The sequence below is a fragment of the Alternaria infectoria genome (genome assembly GCF_024043175.1).
Source record: "Alternaria infectoria strain BMP 0036 chromosome Unknown scaffold_6, whole genome shotgun sequence".
Lineage (NCBI taxonomy): Eukaryota > Fungi > Ascomycota > Dothideomycetes > Pleosporales > Pleosporaceae > Alternaria > Alternaria infectoria.
The window spans coordinates 808055-824159 of NW_026250695.1; the positions used below are offsets into that span (position 1 = coordinate 808055).

At 53.5% G+C, this 16105-nt stretch overlaps 9 protein-coding genes across 9 annotated transcripts; 7 read left to right on the top strand and 2 right to left on the bottom strand.

Annotated features, from left to right (window-relative positions):
- Positions 1 to 1623: 1623 nt before the first annotated feature.
- Positions 1624 to 2876, bottom strand: J4E92_004573 (uncharacterized protein; the record flags this gene model as incomplete). The annotated part of the gene is made up of 3 exons (XM_051495963.1): positions 1624 to 2527; positions 2573 to 2805; positions 2853 to 2876. The coding sequence occupies 3 exons, from the start codon at positions 2874 to 2876 to the stop codon at positions 1624 to 1626; spliced, it is 1161 nt and encodes a 386-aa protein (XP_051353803.1).
- Positions 2877 to 3122: 246 nt separating this feature from the next.
- On the top strand, positions 3123 to 3556 carry MZM1 (Mitochondrial zinc maintenance protein 1, mitochondrial; the record flags this gene model as incomplete). The annotated part of the gene is made up of 3 exons (XM_051495964.1): positions 3123 to 3177; positions 3224 to 3406; positions 3456 to 3556. 3 exons carry the CDS (start codon positions 3123 to 3125, stop codon positions 3554 to 3556), a joined length of 339 nt encoding a protein of 112 aa, XP_051353804.1.
- A 73-nt stretch (positions 3557 to 3629) lies between these two features.
- SLT11 (Pre-mRNA-splicing factor slt11) lies at positions 3630 to 4803 on the bottom strand (the record flags this gene model as incomplete). The annotated part of the gene is made up of 2 exons (XM_051495965.1): positions 3630 to 4723; positions 4773 to 4803. The coding sequence occupies 2 exons, from the start codon at positions 4801 to 4803 to the stop codon at positions 3630 to 3632; spliced, it is 1125 nt and encodes a 374-aa protein (XP_051353805.1).
- Positions 4804 to 5240: 437 nt separating this feature from the next.
- Positions 5241 to 6475, top strand: ERG6_1 (Delta(24)-sterol C-methyltransferase; the record flags this gene model as incomplete). Its single annotated transcript, XM_051495966.1, has 3 exons — positions 5241 to 5444; positions 5493 to 5849; positions 5897 to 6475. 3 exons carry the CDS (start codon positions 5241 to 5243, stop codon positions 6473 to 6475), a joined length of 1140 nt encoding a protein of 379 aa, XP_051353806.1.
- Positions 6476 to 7022: 547 nt separating this feature from the next.
- On the top strand, positions 7023 to 8432 carry PDB1 (pyruvate dehydrogenase E1, beta subunit; the record flags this gene model as incomplete). The annotated part of the gene is made up of 5 exons (XM_051495967.1): positions 7023 to 7264; positions 7393 to 7516; positions 7571 to 7857; positions 7907 to 7970; positions 8025 to 8432. The coding sequence occupies 5 exons, from the start codon at positions 7023 to 7025 to the stop codon at positions 8430 to 8432; spliced, it is 1125 nt and encodes a 374-aa protein (XP_051353807.1).
- Positions 8433 to 9408: 976 nt separating this feature from the next.
- J4E92_004578 (uncharacterized protein) lies at positions 9409 to 10774 on the top strand (the record flags this gene model as incomplete). The annotated part of the gene is made up of 3 exons (XM_051495968.1): positions 9409 to 9492; positions 9554 to 10225; positions 10277 to 10774. The coding sequence occupies 3 exons, from the start codon at positions 9409 to 9411 to the stop codon at positions 10772 to 10774; spliced, it is 1254 nt and encodes a 417-aa protein (XP_051353808.1).
- A 333-nt stretch (positions 10775 to 11107) lies between these two features.
- Positions 11108 to 11973, top strand: J4E92_004579 (uncharacterized protein; the record flags this gene model as incomplete). The annotated part of the gene is made up of 2 exons (XM_051495969.1): positions 11108 to 11272; positions 11329 to 11973. 2 exons carry the CDS (start codon positions 11108 to 11110, stop codon positions 11971 to 11973), a joined length of 810 nt encoding a protein of 269 aa, XP_051353809.1.
- A 448-nt stretch (positions 11974 to 12421) lies between these two features.
- On the top strand, positions 12422 to 13435 carry J4E92_004580 (uncharacterized protein; the record flags this gene model as incomplete). The annotated part of the gene is made up of 2 exons (XM_051495970.1): positions 12422 to 12448; positions 12569 to 13435. The coding sequence occupies 2 exons, from the start codon at positions 12422 to 12424 to the stop codon at positions 13433 to 13435; spliced, it is 894 nt and encodes a 297-aa protein (XP_051353810.1).
- A 478-nt stretch (positions 13436 to 13913) lies between these two features.
- J4E92_004581 (uncharacterized protein) lies at positions 13914 to 14606 on the top strand (the record flags this gene model as incomplete). The annotated part of the gene is made up of 1 exon (XM_051495971.1): positions 13914 to 14606. One exon carries the CDS (start codon positions 13914 to 13916, stop codon positions 14604 to 14606), a length of 693 nt encoding a protein of 230 aa, XP_051353811.1.
- Between the last annotated feature and the right edge of the window lie 1499 nt (positions 14607 to 16105).

A 16105-nucleotide genomic window follows, 5' to 3' on the forward strand; every position in this document is an offset into this window, starting at 1 on the left:
TTGAATTGGGATTTTGAGAAAGAAGGAGGCAGAAGAACACCATATGGACGCTGTGACCCCGTTTTTGGACAGAAGTTACAAGAAGTGGGGGATAAAGAAGATAGGAAGAGCCATCGAAGACGAGGTTTTTATACACCACCCACGCGCCAAGCACTGCTCATCTTGAAGATGGCTGGTGATTTCTGGATTGTTCCTGTCTTGTAGAACCGTGGTCAAAGTCGGCACATCGAACGTTCATGAGAGAATTTGTAGAAGCACAGGTTCTCACATTTTACTGCTTTATCGATGCTTTTGGAAGTCGAAGAAGAGAAGGACGAGCACATGAAGCTGTTGCCATGATATTTTGTTTCCAGAGCAACACGCACGCGCATCGCTTGTCTTGATGCTTTTTTAGAAGTCCACGGAAGGAGGAGCGCGCACCATGTCATGTTGTCCACGAGGTTTTGGTAAAATTCAGGAAGAGAGGGCAGGAGCGCACGCCATCGGACAGTGCTTGTTGGTTTTTGGTAAAAAACACGGAAAGTTGTGGAGTATAGAAGACGAGAAGCCAGAGGACGCGGCGAGGTTTATATATCCGCCAGACCGACACATGAACGGGTTGAAAAGGTCTTTTGTCACAGCATCCTAGGATAGCTTTGTAGTTTTAGACAGAGAGAGAGCTCATGATGCATTCGTAGGCTATTTTTGACAGCTCCTCAGTCATGCCAGTGGTTCTCGGAAGCTTTGTGCACCCTACGTTCCCTCTTTCTACAGCTTTGGAGAACAGCGACCGGCCATGTAACTTTCATGATAAATTTTCCTCGACCAGCCATCCACATTGCTGATCACGTTTTCTCGGCTCTTCGCACAGCCATGGCGTCCATAGCAATATATTTTTAGTCCTTCCCGAAACGAAGACATTTGCGAGAGAGAGCTGAGTTTTTCGGAAAGACAGGACAGTCGCCAGGACATTCGAACGCCTGCATGGAATTTTTGGATAGTCGATTCTGTTTTGAGAAGGCGCAGGAGGAAGTGCACACCATGAAAGAGAATCGTACTCCTTTTGATGAAAATAATGGAGAGGCGCAGAAAGAGCGCGCACCATGTTGTTGTCCAACCTTGTTTTTGGCGTAAATGATGGAAAGGCGAAGGAAGGCGCGCACACCATCCAAAAGTTGCTTGTCGATTTTGTATAACACAATAGAGAAGCGCAAGACGAGGCGCACATCATGGCATAAGATCGAGACAGTTTTTGGAGAAACTCAGAGGAAGAAGCGGAGGCAGGAGCGCACACCATGATAACTTTGCCGTTCTATTTTGGAAAATAATGGAGAAGCGCGGGAGGAAGCGCGCACCATGGCGAGGGCGCGAGGGCGTTTTGGAGAAACCTAGAGGAAGGGTGAGTGATAAGAGACAAAAAGAGAGGGAGTAACGAGAGGTATTTATACACGGCCAGCGGTGCACGTGCTACAACTAAGAGAAGAAGTTGAGACGATTCGAAATCTTCAGGTCTTCCCATGTCTTCTAGGAAGGCTTACTGTTATCCTGTAAGCCGTATCGATAGTTAGTGTATATAACCCCCCTTATCCGCGCCTTTTCATGCCATCCCGGCACACCTAGACGCCCATGCCCACCATACCGTCCCTACTTCTTCCCCCTCCCCTTGGATTTACTCCTCGTATTCCGACTGGGCGGGGGCGTATCCTCTCCACTGCTGTCCGCCTCAGCCTCCACAACCACACCCTCATCTTCCACCTCCACCTGCTCCATCTCCTTCTCAGCCTCATCCGCACCCTGCCTATCCTTCGCCTTCCGCTCCGCCTCCCAATCCCTAACAAGCCTCGTAACATCATCTTCCCGCGGCTTCTCCTTCCCATTCCACGCACTGCACCCACCACATCTCCACCTGCCAACATCTTCGAGCGTGCGGGCACCGGGTGGAGCTTGCCCGTTCACAAGTCTGCACTCCGAACAGATCAAGACGAAGCGGTTCTTAGCCTGTGTTTCGTCTTCGCCGAGAAGAGCGTCAAGGATGCGGTCGTACCAGTGGGTTTGTGTGAAGGCTGCGGGAGAATCGGCGGTGTATTGTTTGGTTAGGTCAACGGCACCTGTGTTGAATGCGTTGGGCGCGAATTCAGCGCCTGGGGTTTCGGGCGGGGGTAGTTGTTGCGGCGGGGATGGGCCCTGAGGGGACGAGATGTTCGAGAGGGGTTTCTGTGGGGTATGCGGGAGTTGCTGGGGCTGGGGTCGCTGGATGTTTGCCGTTGGGGGAGGAGGCATGCCAGTGCGGGGCCCTGGAGGCGGCGCAGGCTTCTGGGGGCCTTGGGACTTTGTGCGACCTGGAGAGTCGCCTTGTTGTGGCTGCTCGGGTTGTTTGGGCGAGGCGCCATATTTCTCGAGTAATTGCTGGGTTGAGTTGTACTTGGTGGCCTCCTTGAGGCGCTCAATGGTAGCGTCGCGTTCTTTGTTCAGCTTCTTGAGGTAGGCTTCAGTGTTGCGGATGCGGTAGTCGAAGTAGCTCATGAGCGCGTAGCGGAGGCCGTAGATCCTGGAGGGTTAGAGAAATTCCTTGCCGCGATGACGATGAACATACAAGACAGGCCCGCCGGCCACCACGCTTCCCTCAATGGGACCCCAGTTCTGCCAGCCCGTCACGAAGGTGAGCACCACCGCGACCAGAATATACGCGAAGCCGGTATACAGCGTCCACATGACGCGCGCGCGTCGCGAGAGCTGCTTCTGTTTGTCATTGCGCGCAGCGGCCCTGTTGATCTTGCCAGTCAGAGTGTTGAGCGTCCTCTCGAACGAGGCGGCATCTTCGCTACCCTGTCACAGTCAGCAAGCGTATTAGCGCGTGGTTAGATTCGACGTACCTTCCAAGGCCAGAAGGACACCATGTTGGCTCTGGTAGATCGCAGCCCGGTGTGGGAGCTAGATTTCTACCGTTGAGGCCACCGAAGCGTTGCTCGTGTGTGGACCACTTTCAGCTGCGCGACGTCAGCGGGTGTCGGATCGCCAGCCGGGGGACCCTGGCGGGAACGATGTCACGTGTGCCAACTTTCCTCGCGGAAGTTCCGAGCGGAACTGGTCGTTCTTCACACGCTTCGATTCACTACATACACACCGCCCCGACTCTACACACGATGGCGCTAGTTGCATACCGGAACCTGCTGCGATCCGCGCGCATCGCCTTCCAAGGTACGAAATGCGACATTGACCTACTTCCCGCGCTCACACAGCACAGGCGACATGAACACGCTCTTCGCCGCCCGCACCGAAGCCCGTAACAAGTTCGAGGCGAACCGCAACCTACGAATCGGAAGTGAAGAGTTGCAATCGTCATTAGTACATGCGGAGGAGGTGGCCAAGTTCCTGCGGGAAAACGTGGTACAAGGGCAAGCAGCGGACCCAGAGGGCGAAAGCTACAGTATGCAAACAGCATAATGGTATTGGGATCGATTGGCTAATGCAGGCAGAACTACGGATACACGAGCACACCGAGCGAGGCGACAACGAGGATATCAAAAAGGGCAAGGGAAAGAGTACATTGGGAGGCACAAAATGCTGTTCCTCCTAGGCTTTTATGCACATCGAATGAATCATGATACCCATACAGTCCAAAACGCCGACCCAATGCAAGAAATAAAGACCTAATTTCCGGCCAAACTGGCGTATTGCACATCGTCATCAGCTCCGGGTGGAGGTGCAACAACCATGCTGTCCAAACTGTTCTGTGGTGCAGCCTCAATGGCGGCTTGGGAAGCAGCTGCGCGTCGTGATGAGCCAGCGACTTGTCTTCCCTCCTTTGCGTATTGCATCCTAACATTCTGATCCAAGCTGTCCAGCTGCTTCGGCTTGCCCCAGGTGACGCGCATAGGGCAGCCCTTGATGACCACCTTGCCCTTCAGTGTACCCGCTGCTGTCTCGGCATCTTCTCGCTTGACGAAGTTGACGTATGCGCAATGCGCTCGATGTGAGCATACCAGCGATCGAAGTTGGCCGTATTGTGAAAAGTGTTTGCGGAGCTCGTGCTCGGGAAGATCGTCTTCCACACCCGTGACGAAAAGCGATGCAACATTGGGATCTGAAGGTGGCAGCCAGTCTTGCGGATTTGGCTCCGCGGATGCGCCGCCCATGCGACCTCCTCTTCCAGGCCTCATGCCTCCTCGTGTAGGTGTACCTCGTGAATCTCGCGTTCTGATCGGACCAGGGACGTGACTGCTCTCACCTCCTGCGCCACCTCCGCCGGGCGCGGGTAACGCCTTTTGCCCACTCTCGCCCTCCTCAGCCTCTATCCGTCGCTGCTTCTTGTAGTAGGGCTCACTCTGCGCCAGACGCTTGAGGAGGTCGCGCGCCTTCTCATCCGTCTTCTCGTATGCCTCCATCGCTCCACGCCCCTCCTCGATCTCTCTCTCGTGCTCTTGCGCATAGTACTGTCGGTTGATGTCGCTCTGTGGGCCGGGCGCCACCATCTTCAGCGCAGCATCACGGACTACGATGGGCAGTCCAAACGACAAATCGAGCATGCAGTGCTGGCAGCAGTTCTTGAGGCGGGCGCATGTGAGGCAGATGTTGGTTCGCTTTTGTCGCGCGGTGCGGTCGGCCTTCCAGCGGAAGATAGTGAAGGGTCGCGTGCAGATCTTGCACTCTGCGCCATAGTCCTCCTTCAGCATCTGCACGTAGGTGCTATCCGGCAGGCATTTCTCGCAGACGGACGGAAAGTCGGTAGTTTCCCAACCCGATCCTACAAAAGTTAGTGTGTGCTACGCGCAGTGGAAAAAGACATGACGTACGGTTCAGGTCGCTCTTGATTTGCGGCGGCATGGTGAGGCCTGCTGTGTAGGTTGTGCGACAGTGGCTGAGTTTTGAATGTAATCTCGCGACTTCGCCGAGCGAATCTGGGGACGTCGAGTACGCGTAGTGGGGCGCGGTGATTGTTGCGACAGATGGTATGGGAGTGACGGTAGAAATCTAGGCACTACGCTATACGCCTCTTACGGTCTTGGCTTTCACGCGCTCGGGTGGCGACGACCGACCGCTAGCGCTGTTGACCAGGGCCGCGTACAGAGTCGGTCGTGATTGGGCGACGCCAGTTACCCCCTAAGAAATTCAAGTCCCAATCTCCTACCCATACCGCTCTTTCCTCTCCGGGGTCGTCTTTATAAAGTTTCAGGGTCCTGTCCTCTTCGAATTGTTTATTCTACTATCCGTACCATTCACTTCACTCCCCGCATAACCCCATATCACTCTTAATACTCATCATGTCTCCCATTGCGCTCGAAAAGGAAGACCATTCTCGCGATGCCGAGTTCAACAAGGCCATGCACGGCAAGTCTGCAAAGGCTCGCGGTGGCATGACTGCCATGTTGCAAAAGGACAAGGCTGCCCAGCAAGCTGCTGTCGACGAGTACTTCAAGCATTGGGACAACAAGGCCGCTGGCGACGAGACCGAGGAGACCCGCAAGGTACGCATATGTGGCATTGTTGCATACCGTGTTTACTAACAGACACAGGAACGACGAGATGAATACGCTACCCTCACAAGACACTACTACAACCTCGCAACCGACCTTTACGAGTACGGCTGGGGACAGTCTTTCCACTTCGCCCGCTACGCCTATGGCGAGTCTTTCTACAAGGCCATTGCACGCCACGAGCACTACCTTGCCCACAAGATGAACCTCCAAGACAACATGCGCGTATTGGATGTTGGCTGCGGTGTCGGTGGACCCGCTCGTGAGATTGTCAAGTTCGCTGGTGTCAACGTCGTTGGATTGAACAACAACGATTACCAGATTGAGCGTGCCACTGCCTACGCCGAGAAGGAGGGCCTCTCAGACAAGCTCAAGTTCACCAAGGGTGACTTCATGGTACGATATACTCCCACACCCTGTGTACCTTCACTAACCCGTGGCAGCAAATGTCTTTCCCCGACAACTCTTTCGATGCCGTCTACGCCATCGAGGCCACTGTCCACGCACCATCGCTCGAGGGCATCTACAGCGAAATCTTCCGCGTTCTCAAGCCCGGCGGTGTCTTTGGTGTCTACGAGTGGCTCATGACCGACAAGTACGACAACGACAACCCCCACCACCGCGAGATCCGTCTTGGAATTGAGATCGGTGACGGTATCTCCAACATGGAGAAGATTGAGGTTGCGCTCGATGCTATGAAGAAGGCCGGCTTCGTGATGGAGCACAACGAGGATCTGGCAGACAGGGACGACCCTTACCCGTGGTACTGGCCGCTCTCTGGCCAGCTGAAGTACATCAGCACCATTGGCGACATCCCCACCATTCTTCGCATGACCAAGGTCGGACGTGGTCTCATCCACAAGTTCGTCGGTGGTCTGGAGGTGATCGGTCTCGCCCCCAAGGGTACCCAAAAGACTGCCGACAGTCTTGCCCTCGCAGCCGACTGCCTTGTTGCTGGTGGCAGGGAGAAGCTCTTCACACCCATGTACCTTATGGTCGGCAGGAAACCCGCCGACGCATAAGTTTTCAATTCTCGCCCTTTGCATTAGACTTCTCTTCGCATCTAGGACCTTGTTGGTCTGCGAGCTATTCCTTCGATATAGGAGCATCATCTCCTGGCATTTGCATCACGCGCATTGGAGACGCGCATATATACTGTAATATTTGGAAGTAGGGCACGGTCTAGGGACGGTCATGGTAACGCGAAATGTGGTGCTATAGAGAATAGAAGAAGTAATCGTCATCTCAATGTCTGGATCATTATCGTACAATTTGCACACGCGACTATTGAATCACTATCCACTAGATGCACTATGGAAGGGTTGATTGTCTGGTGAAAGCGACGTTGTTGAGGCGGACCATCCAGGGACCATCCAGACGCACGTCGGGTGTTCTCGCTATAGTGTGGTCCCTGCTCGAGAGCTTTGATCGTTAGCGCCGGCCCCAACGACTCGGATCTTCGCATCAAGAAATTGTCCAGCAAGCCCCAGCAACCACCACAAGCCTCAGCGGCCATCACTCGCCCACGGCACTTCCTCACCACACCTTCACCCTCACACACATCCCACAATGGCTGCTTCAAGGCTCCTCCGACCCACCTCCCGCCTCGTCTCGGCGTCGCGGCCAGCGCCCGCCTTCCGACCAGCTTTCCGCGCCGCAGCCATTACACCGTCAATTGCGAGGAGAGGATATGCGTCGGGCCAGAAGGAGATGACAGTGCGAGAGGCGCTCAACGAGGCTATGGCCGAGGAGATGGAGCGCAACGACAAGGTTTTCGTGCTCGGAGAGGAAGTCGCGCAATACAACGGAGCGTACGTCCCACCATGAAGAAGAGAGATGTCATATCTGCGATAAGGAAGAGGAGGGATCAATTGGGCAGAGAATACATCGCAGGCTATACACGACGGAATATCAATGGACGGTGCTGACTGAGCCACAGCTACAAGGTCACAAAGGGCCTGCTCGACCGCTTCGGCGAGAAGAGGGTAATCGACTCTCCCATCACAGAGTCAGGTTTCGCCGGTCTGACCGTCGGTGCTGCGCTCGCTGGTCTCCACCCCATTGTGAGTCCCTCAGTCATCATGACCCAAAAAAAGCAAATCTGACAGCGACGACAGTGCGAGTTCATGACCTTCAACTTCGCCATGCAGGCCATTGACCAGATTATCAACTCCGCCGCAAAGACCCACTACATGTCCGGTGGTATCCAGCCCTGCAACATCACCTTCCGTGGTCCCAACGGTTTCGCGTCCGGTGTCGCTGCTCAGCATTCCCAAGATTACACCGCGTGGTACGGAAGCATTCCTGGATTGAAGGTTGTTTCGCCATACAGCGCTGAGGACGCCAAGGGTCTGTTGAAGGCTGCTATCCGCGACCCCAACCCGGTCGTGGTTCTCGAGAACGAGTAGGTCATAACAGTCACCAGACAGGAGACTCCGTGCTAATACCTTTAGACTCCTTTATGGTCTTTCCTTCCCCATGAGCGAGGAGGCCCAGAGAGACGACTTCGTCATTCCCGTAAGACACCCCACCAACCTCCCCACCACACTTCCAAACTAACCCCCCATCCAGTTCGGAAAGGCCAAGATCGAGCGCCCCGGCAAGGACCTCACCATCGTCACCCTCTCCCGCTGCGTCGGCCAATCCCTCGTCGCCGCCGAACAACTCAAGTCCAAGTACGGCGTCGAAGCCGAAGTCATCAACCTGCGCTCCATCAAGCCCCTCGACGTCGAGGCCATTGTCAAGTCCGTCAAGAAGACCGGCCACATGCTCTGCGTAGAGTCTGGCTTCCCATCCTTCGGTGTCGCATCTGAGATTATGGCGCTTACTTGCGAGTACGCCTTCGACTACTTGGAGGCGCCCCCTGCCCGCGTCACTGGTGCTGAGGTGCCCACACCATATGCCCAGAAGCTCGAGGAGATGAGCTTCCCCAGTGAGAGCTTGATTGTGGATTATGCTGCTAAGCTCCTTAGGGTATAGATGTAGCATGAACGGAAGAGGATAGCGTAGTTGATCTCAGCGTTCTGTGTTCAATCGACACATTGCGTTTGATAACTATGTGGATATGAAGATTTGGGTTTTGGCGAAGGAACCGGATTATGTATGATTCAGATGGCCATTTTCGGTTAAGGTAGACGCGTAGGTGCTGGTTTAGAGCATTTTCGATTGCATGTACAAGTATTCTATTGCAACTCCATCTAAAGATTTTGAAAGAATTCAGATCTGGGGGCGGTGTGACTGGAAGTGATGGTATGGGCTTTGGGTCTATAGGTGAGAGGGGACGAGAGGTAAGACGCTGACATTGGTAGGGTCTTTGCTGCCTTCGTGACAGCTGTTTGCGTTTATTCCCTTCTATCACATGCTGCTTTCGAGGCTCGGGATGTTAGTATCTCACCGCTTTTCCATGTCAATAAGTAACTGAGGTTCTCTCACCTCGAAGCTGGGAGTGCAGTATACCTGCTTCAGTTTGTTTCTATAGTCTACTTCCACACCACAGTCTCACTTTAGTCCTCTCTTTCCTTTCTATGGTCTAATCGCTTGTTCAACGATCTACTTCAGCGAGATGCAATGCTGCAGCTTGAGATTTCTAACAGAAAGAGGTGACAATGCCTGCGATGTTGTGCGACTGCGCTGAAGCGGGTATGCCGCTCACATTGAGTTGCGCAAGTGCTCTCTACGAGCAAGATTCACGATGATTTACTCAGATGGGCACGCGCCGGCACGGAGTCTACCACGAGAAAGAGCATGGCAAAGGTACGAGCGGCTGCGCACTGGCTATGCCGCAAACGATGAGGGTGCTGGTTATCGTCTTCACTTTCATCGATGAATCCGCATCTCGCGCTAGTGGGCTCCTTCCACTTCTGAACGCAACTTGCAACTCTGCAACCCATTGACCGCTCACCACGTCTGCACATAGCAGCGCGACATCAGTCACGAACTTTGCAAGAGCGCGACGATGCCTGCACTCTTGGGCACCGACGCGATGCCAGAGGAGGAGCACAACAGTGACGAGGTGCTGGGTGACTCGGAAGGTGGAGAGGTACGAGATACATGGCAGCTACGGAAAACACACAAGATTCAGACTGACATTCTCATTCTAGGAGAACTACGAGGCGTTCGAAACCCCGGCAGCAGAAACCTACGCACACCTCCCCAAGCCCATCTGCGACAACATCCACTTCTGCATCCAAGCTATTCAGACCAGTCACTCTGAGTGGAAAGACGCCATCAACGCTATCAACACCGCATTCGAAGCGCGAAGAACCTCGCTAGAGGAAGAACACGGCCGAGCCAAAGCCCAAGAAGCCGCCTTTGAAAAGAGAGAAGCGCTCTACATCCGCTTGCCTACGAACCAAGCCGTGAACCTGGTTCACAACGCTTTGCTTGTGGAACATGCGCAAGAACGCGTACTCATCGCGGATATGTTCAGGGCGATTAAGATTGGGAAGGTGGATATGAGAGCTGCGCGGGCTGATGGACTGACCAAGGCCAAGGAGGTATATCTGAGGCAGCGCAAAACATTCAGCAAGCTGATCGAGGGCTTGAGTGGTATGGCTGGGAAGATGAAAGATGAGCGAGCCGTTGGAGAGAGGGGAAGTCGGTCGACAGTTTCATCACTGGCTGTCAGGTCGCCTGCTCCAGCATCATACTCTCAGACCACGGCACATGCACGCACAATTACTCCACTGCCTCCTATTCAGATCGGCAGCATGGCAACCCTGTCATTGTTGGAAAGGCGCAGCGGTACAAATAGCGAGCTGAGGTACTCACCGGTATGTGCGACTTTCTTGAGGGTTGTGACAGTAACTGACTTCTGGGTTTAGGGCGCCTCGGCCGCTGCCTCTACAGCTATGGCCCTCTCCACAGCTCAGAGGCACAAACTCACATCCACTATCAAGGATGTGATTCGCAACTGCATTACCGCCAAAGCATCCAGCGTGTCAAATTGGCGGGTGGAGAGAATCAAGTCTAAAACACAGGCGAAGGCGGACACAAAGGCATTGACGACGAGCTATGAGCTTTTATGTTCTCACGGAGATGACTTCAACGCGAGAGTCACCCTGTTCGAGAGCTTGACATCCTATCCAAACTCCCTGCGTCCCTACTTCACCCGCATCGAAGGTGACATGGAAAAGGAACTTCTCCTCTTGAATGAATGCAGCAAGCATGTGAACGAAGAACAAGCACGCATTGAGGGAGAACACAAGGAGCGGAAAAGTAAGGCTTACGAGCGCTGCGCCGAGGAGCAAGGGTGGCATGATAGGCAGTTACACAGTCTTCGGTTCCTGGCCAAGACTGCAGGAATCTCTCTTGACGACTGAGGTATACGGTCGATTCTTCAACGCGTTGAAGAAGAGTATGGTGGCCCTGTTAGCAGCCTTGAGGGGAACAGACTAGGTAGGCTCATCGTATGCCATCATACAGGCGCGTGGCAAAAGATAGCAAATGATAGTCGGTGCGGACGATCGGAGTGCAAAATGCAGAAATCGCTGGTCTCTATCTTCACCTTCACTTTCACCGCTTGCCTGGTAGTTTCGCGCTAGTCGCTCCTGCTCTTTCTGGAAAGCTCTTTGACTCTGTACTCCACAACGCGACCGCAACACCAACCGAAACCAATACTGCGGCGACGCCTGCGACAGTCGCGCTGACCAGCCATGTCGTCGGACGCCATCATCGCAGGCCTCAAGCAAGGCAACGCCATGGAAATGGCAACGATCGACGAAGTCAAGGCGGGCATGAACTCTGTACTTGACGGAATGCTCCGGGAGTGCTTCAACCGCAGCGATGGGCTGACCGAGCTGACTGAGAACCTTCAATTGGTGCGTACTGCTCTCGTGTGGTTATTTACCAACCTTGGATTGACATCAACATACAGGAAAGCTCGAGCGCGGCGGCCAGAACTATGACGGCAGAACAAAAGACCCGGCTTACGAAAGTCATCGAGAACGCTATCGGAGACTGCGAGAAGGCTATAGTCAACAATGACATCAAGCGAGCGAGCGAATGCAGATCAACGACAGCAACATTCAAAGCTGAGTTTGACGTTTTGAACATGATGCGTACTACTGGCCACGCTCAACAAGGCCTGTTCAAGCGATTAGAGAACATCTTCGATGATCAACACGGAGATATCGACGGCGCTGAGCTGAACGAGATAAAGGAGGAAGGGCACGGTACCATCGAAAAGCTTCGCACCTTTTACGCATGTGCAAAGGAAAGTTTCGTAGACAGGCGAAGTCGTCGCATTGAAGAGATTGAGAACACGCACAAGACATCGCAGGATGCTTTGGAGAAGCAGATCGAAAATCTTAAGCGCATCGCTGCTATTGCGAAGATTGATCTCAAAGCTACAAGCGAGAGTGATATACCAGCTGATGGTATACCATTTGACAGAGCCCAGGGCCGGTCTACAAGTGAGAAACGTTTCCTCTCTCTCCCTGGTGCTGGTCCTGTGTACCAAGATTCTGTCTACAACCCGCTGGCCCATGTCGTTATGGGTCCTGGTCGTAATGGCTTTTAGATGAGAGACAGCGAAACCTGAGTCATAGAGAGCGGGAGTATGGCTCTCACACTAAACGGTTGCTAGCGGGTTGCGCCCAAGTATGATGAATTTTGGAAGTCCTCTGTGAGCAACGGGATTGTTGAGATTGATTCATGTGCAGACCATGCATAGAGTTACACGGTCGCCATCAAAGCATAATCCCATAGTAAAGTAATTGAAACGTCAAGAATACATCTCCACCGTACTCATGATGTGTTGAGGTGGCCACCATGACATGACCATGGACCCTCGATCAACCATATCCTCTGGTTGACGGCGTCCCCACCCACGGAACCAAACTTTACATGCCGTCGATGGACATGTTGACGTTGCACTTGACAGCTGTACTCAGGGACGTCCGTTGTTCTCCTTTGCAATCTCATCCTTGATCTCCAACGACAAGGACTTCGTGAGGCGTTTGCCCAGGATGCTCAAGATGGGTTTGATCGGTACGGTAAGTAATGTCTCTAGCTTTTCAACATTGGAAGACATCTATCACACTCAAGTCAGGTCTACTGTCAAGACCCACCCTCGCATCGTTGTCCAACAAGACCACTTACTAAGATAACAACAGATTCGAAAGCGACACCAAGAGCGCAAAGACAAAAAGAAGACAGTACGCCAGACGGTACAACGTAACGAACAGCTCGAAGTCGACACCCACCAGACACATGTCGCGCCCACAACACCTACCCCAGCCCAGCACCTCCCCTTCACAGGCCCCACACGATTCTTCTCACTCCGCCGCAAACGCGGCGTAAGCATCGGCATGTCAACCTACGAGCAACTCCCCAACGGCGTAGAACCCGCACTAATCGACCACTCCTGCCACCTAATGCAACGTCCCAGCAGCGAAGAGCTACCCGATAAATCCCCCTTCGCCACACCCCCACCCGCCGACGCAACCTCAACCCCAAACCAAGACACCAGCCCAAAAACCTGGCTCAGTCGCGTAGGCGGCTCCCTCCGCCGCAAGCCAAGCGGCATACGCTCAGCCTTCTCGTACACGCTGCCTCGGAACTGGAAAAGCAACAACAACAACAATAACAGCACTGGCGTCAGTGCGCAGGCCCTCGCAGAAACAGCGCACGAGTACAAGAAAAGCCAGATACGTAGACTCGATCCCAGCGCCATCGACGCCGCCAACGACGACGGGCGAGGACGAAGCCCCCTCCCGCACCACTGGCGCGAGCAATCTAGTTCCTCCGTCTCACACTCACGCGATGGAGTCGTGAACAGGATGAGCGATACGACTAACACTACTATGGAGGGAAGTGAGATGGGTGATTGGATTGATCCGGATGAGGAGAGGAGGGAGCAGGAGTTTGAGGATTGGATCGTGCATAATAGGTTGTTTGTTGAGGGGGAGGGGCTTGATCTGGCGAGTAGGCGGGTGTCGAGGGTGAGTGCGCTGTCGAAGAGGAGGTATAGTGATTATTAGTGGGGAGGTTGGGGTATACGATGAGGTTTGGGCGAGGGACGGGTAGCTGATGGTGAGGTTTGAGGTATACGTGGGTGCGCGTCTTGATGTGAGCAGCGTACATGTGTGTTCCTGGGGTCTACGTGACGCTCGGGTGAAGGTGAAGGCGAGCTACAACTGGGTCCCGGTCTTTTGTCAGCTTCTTGTTATTCTAATCTTTGTTCGCGTTCCGGGGTGAAGGCGAGATTTTCATGAGTCCGCTATTGTTCAGTTAGTATTGTAGAAAGTGGAAGTGAAGACAGCAACGTGCCTATTGTAACAATAGCAGCTATCGTCAGCCATCTCATCTTCGCGCAGAAGCTAGCAATATATAAACAGCTCATCCGCCTCCATCTCTTGCTCTTTAGCAAACACCACACCTGCTCATTTTCAAGACATTTCCAAGTTCCTTCTTCCCACCATCATCATCATCATCATCACCACCACCACAACAGCAACAATGCTGTCCCCGCAGAACAAGCTGCGCATCTTCCTGAGCCTGGTGCTCATCACCATCTTCGCCGCGAGCTCAAATGAGCTACGCATCGCCATCGGCACCCTCTTCTCTTGGGCCCTAGGCCACGTCCTCATCCACCGACTCTCTTTGTCGATCTCCTTTCGACAAGCCCACAACACCTACATGATGGTGTCGTTTGGCCTGCTGGCGGGCCTAAACGACCCATTTTGGGAAAACACCTTCGGCCGCATCCTCGACCTCTTCTTCGACCGATACCGCTTCGACCCAGACGTGCCTGGGTCAGGCTTCACAGACTGGCACGAAACCTTCCGCCGCCGAAAGGCATACGAGATAGATCTCGTTTGGCAATACCTCCGCACCGCGCTCTTCTGGTCCTTCGTCGCCGTTTTCCTCGCCGTTGCCGTTCCGCTTGTCCGCTGGTTCACTCATGAGAGTCAGACGACGAAACTGGAGCGGGCCTTCGCATACATGAGGGATCACCCTGGCGAGCGACCTCCCTGGATGTGCAAGCAGCCAGAGGCCACAGTGGTGTCCAAGAGGGACACAAGATACAATCGCCTGAGCAGCGAGCTCATCTTCGTGTGTGGCCCTGGTGGTGGGCTGGAGACGGTGATCGATGGCGACATCGAAGGCGCGATCTCTCGCCGGCGGGCACTGAGGCCGAGGTTCGCATGAGCGCTGGTCGCCATGCTGGTGGAGTTGTGGTTGGCGGTGGGCCATCTTGACGCTGGTCGTTGGGGTGGTCAGGATTTCTTGTTTCTTTTTGCTTGGGGTTTGGGTTTGAGTGTTGTCGACGGCGGGCTGTCCTGGCGCTGGTCGCTGGGAAGTCCAGACCGGTCGGTACTCTTTATATAGATTGGTGGATAGGATAGTACTTCGGGGTCGTGTCCGATATCCTATGGTTGGATATGTTCGTGAGATTCAGTCTGGCTTGTCCCGATTGCAGTTTTCGAATGCATCTTTCTTCCTTCCCGCTAAAATGTCCTCCTCAAGTCTGCGTGAAGGCCTCTACCAACCTCCTCTTCATATACAAATCGTGTGTCCGGGCTCATAGGGTTGTGATTGGTGGGGATTGGCATTTGAATGGCTTCGCATACGTGCTCCAGCAGATCCGGAAGTAGTTCATTGACTTTGGCTAGCAGCAAAGGTATGAACTTAGACGAGCCGCCCGGTAGCTTTGCTATCAACAGCATCAACTGGGTCAAGTAATCTGGGGGGCTGAGTTCGGCATGTGATGCAGACTGAGGCACGAAATGAAGAACGTCCGCTAAAGCGCAGGCTATGTCGAATATTTTCTCCGTCTAAGGTTGTTAGCAACACGATAAGCCTGCGACTGAATGACGTACCATGCCGACGCCATGGATCTGCAGACTCTGAATAGGTAGCTTCATCGAGAGAATGGTCAGGTCTTTGCCCACCAGGATGGGGTATCTGAATGTTAAGCAATCGTAAACAGACTCCGTAGAGAGAAAACCGAAGCGGGGAAACAGTTCCCACAGCTTGATCTGTAGCCAGAACTGCGATATACGAACATTCGCAATCTCTTCGTTCGAAAGTTCGAGATCAGTGGGCAGCGCGGTGCGAACATCGTTCTCGAGCTGAAGCAGCCACTCTTTACTACAATTTTGCGCAGCACCGTTCCACACCGCAAAGAAGACTTCATCGAGGGGTCGGAAGACTGATGTGAGGTGGAGCAAGCCGAGGTCATCATGGCTATCGAGTGGGTAGCTTGAGGAAGTGATGGATAACGTGATGGGCCGATTCCTACGAACGCCATGCGCTCTAACAACTAGTAAGCAATACATTCATCACGATGCCCATGGGTACCGCGAATCGTCGCTGTCATCGCTCACAGGTGGGATTGAATAGAAGAGAAAGGGACAAAAGATATCATGAAGTCAGAAGCGCGCATGATGCACCACGATGCCTCAAAGTAGCAGAACAGACTTGGGAAAGACGGGAAGTATTTAGCGTACCTTTCTGACACTACCAAAATCCAAAACAGCCGTGTCCTTGTCTTCATGTCGAACCAATCCCTGTCCTCGTCTTTAAGCATCATGAACAAGGTTGTTGCTTCTCTCAAATAGAACCATGCTTGACGATAGTCGCCTCGGCCAGCATAAGCTCCGTACAGAAAGAAGGAGGTATAAACTGATCGATGGTCAAGCTGCGTA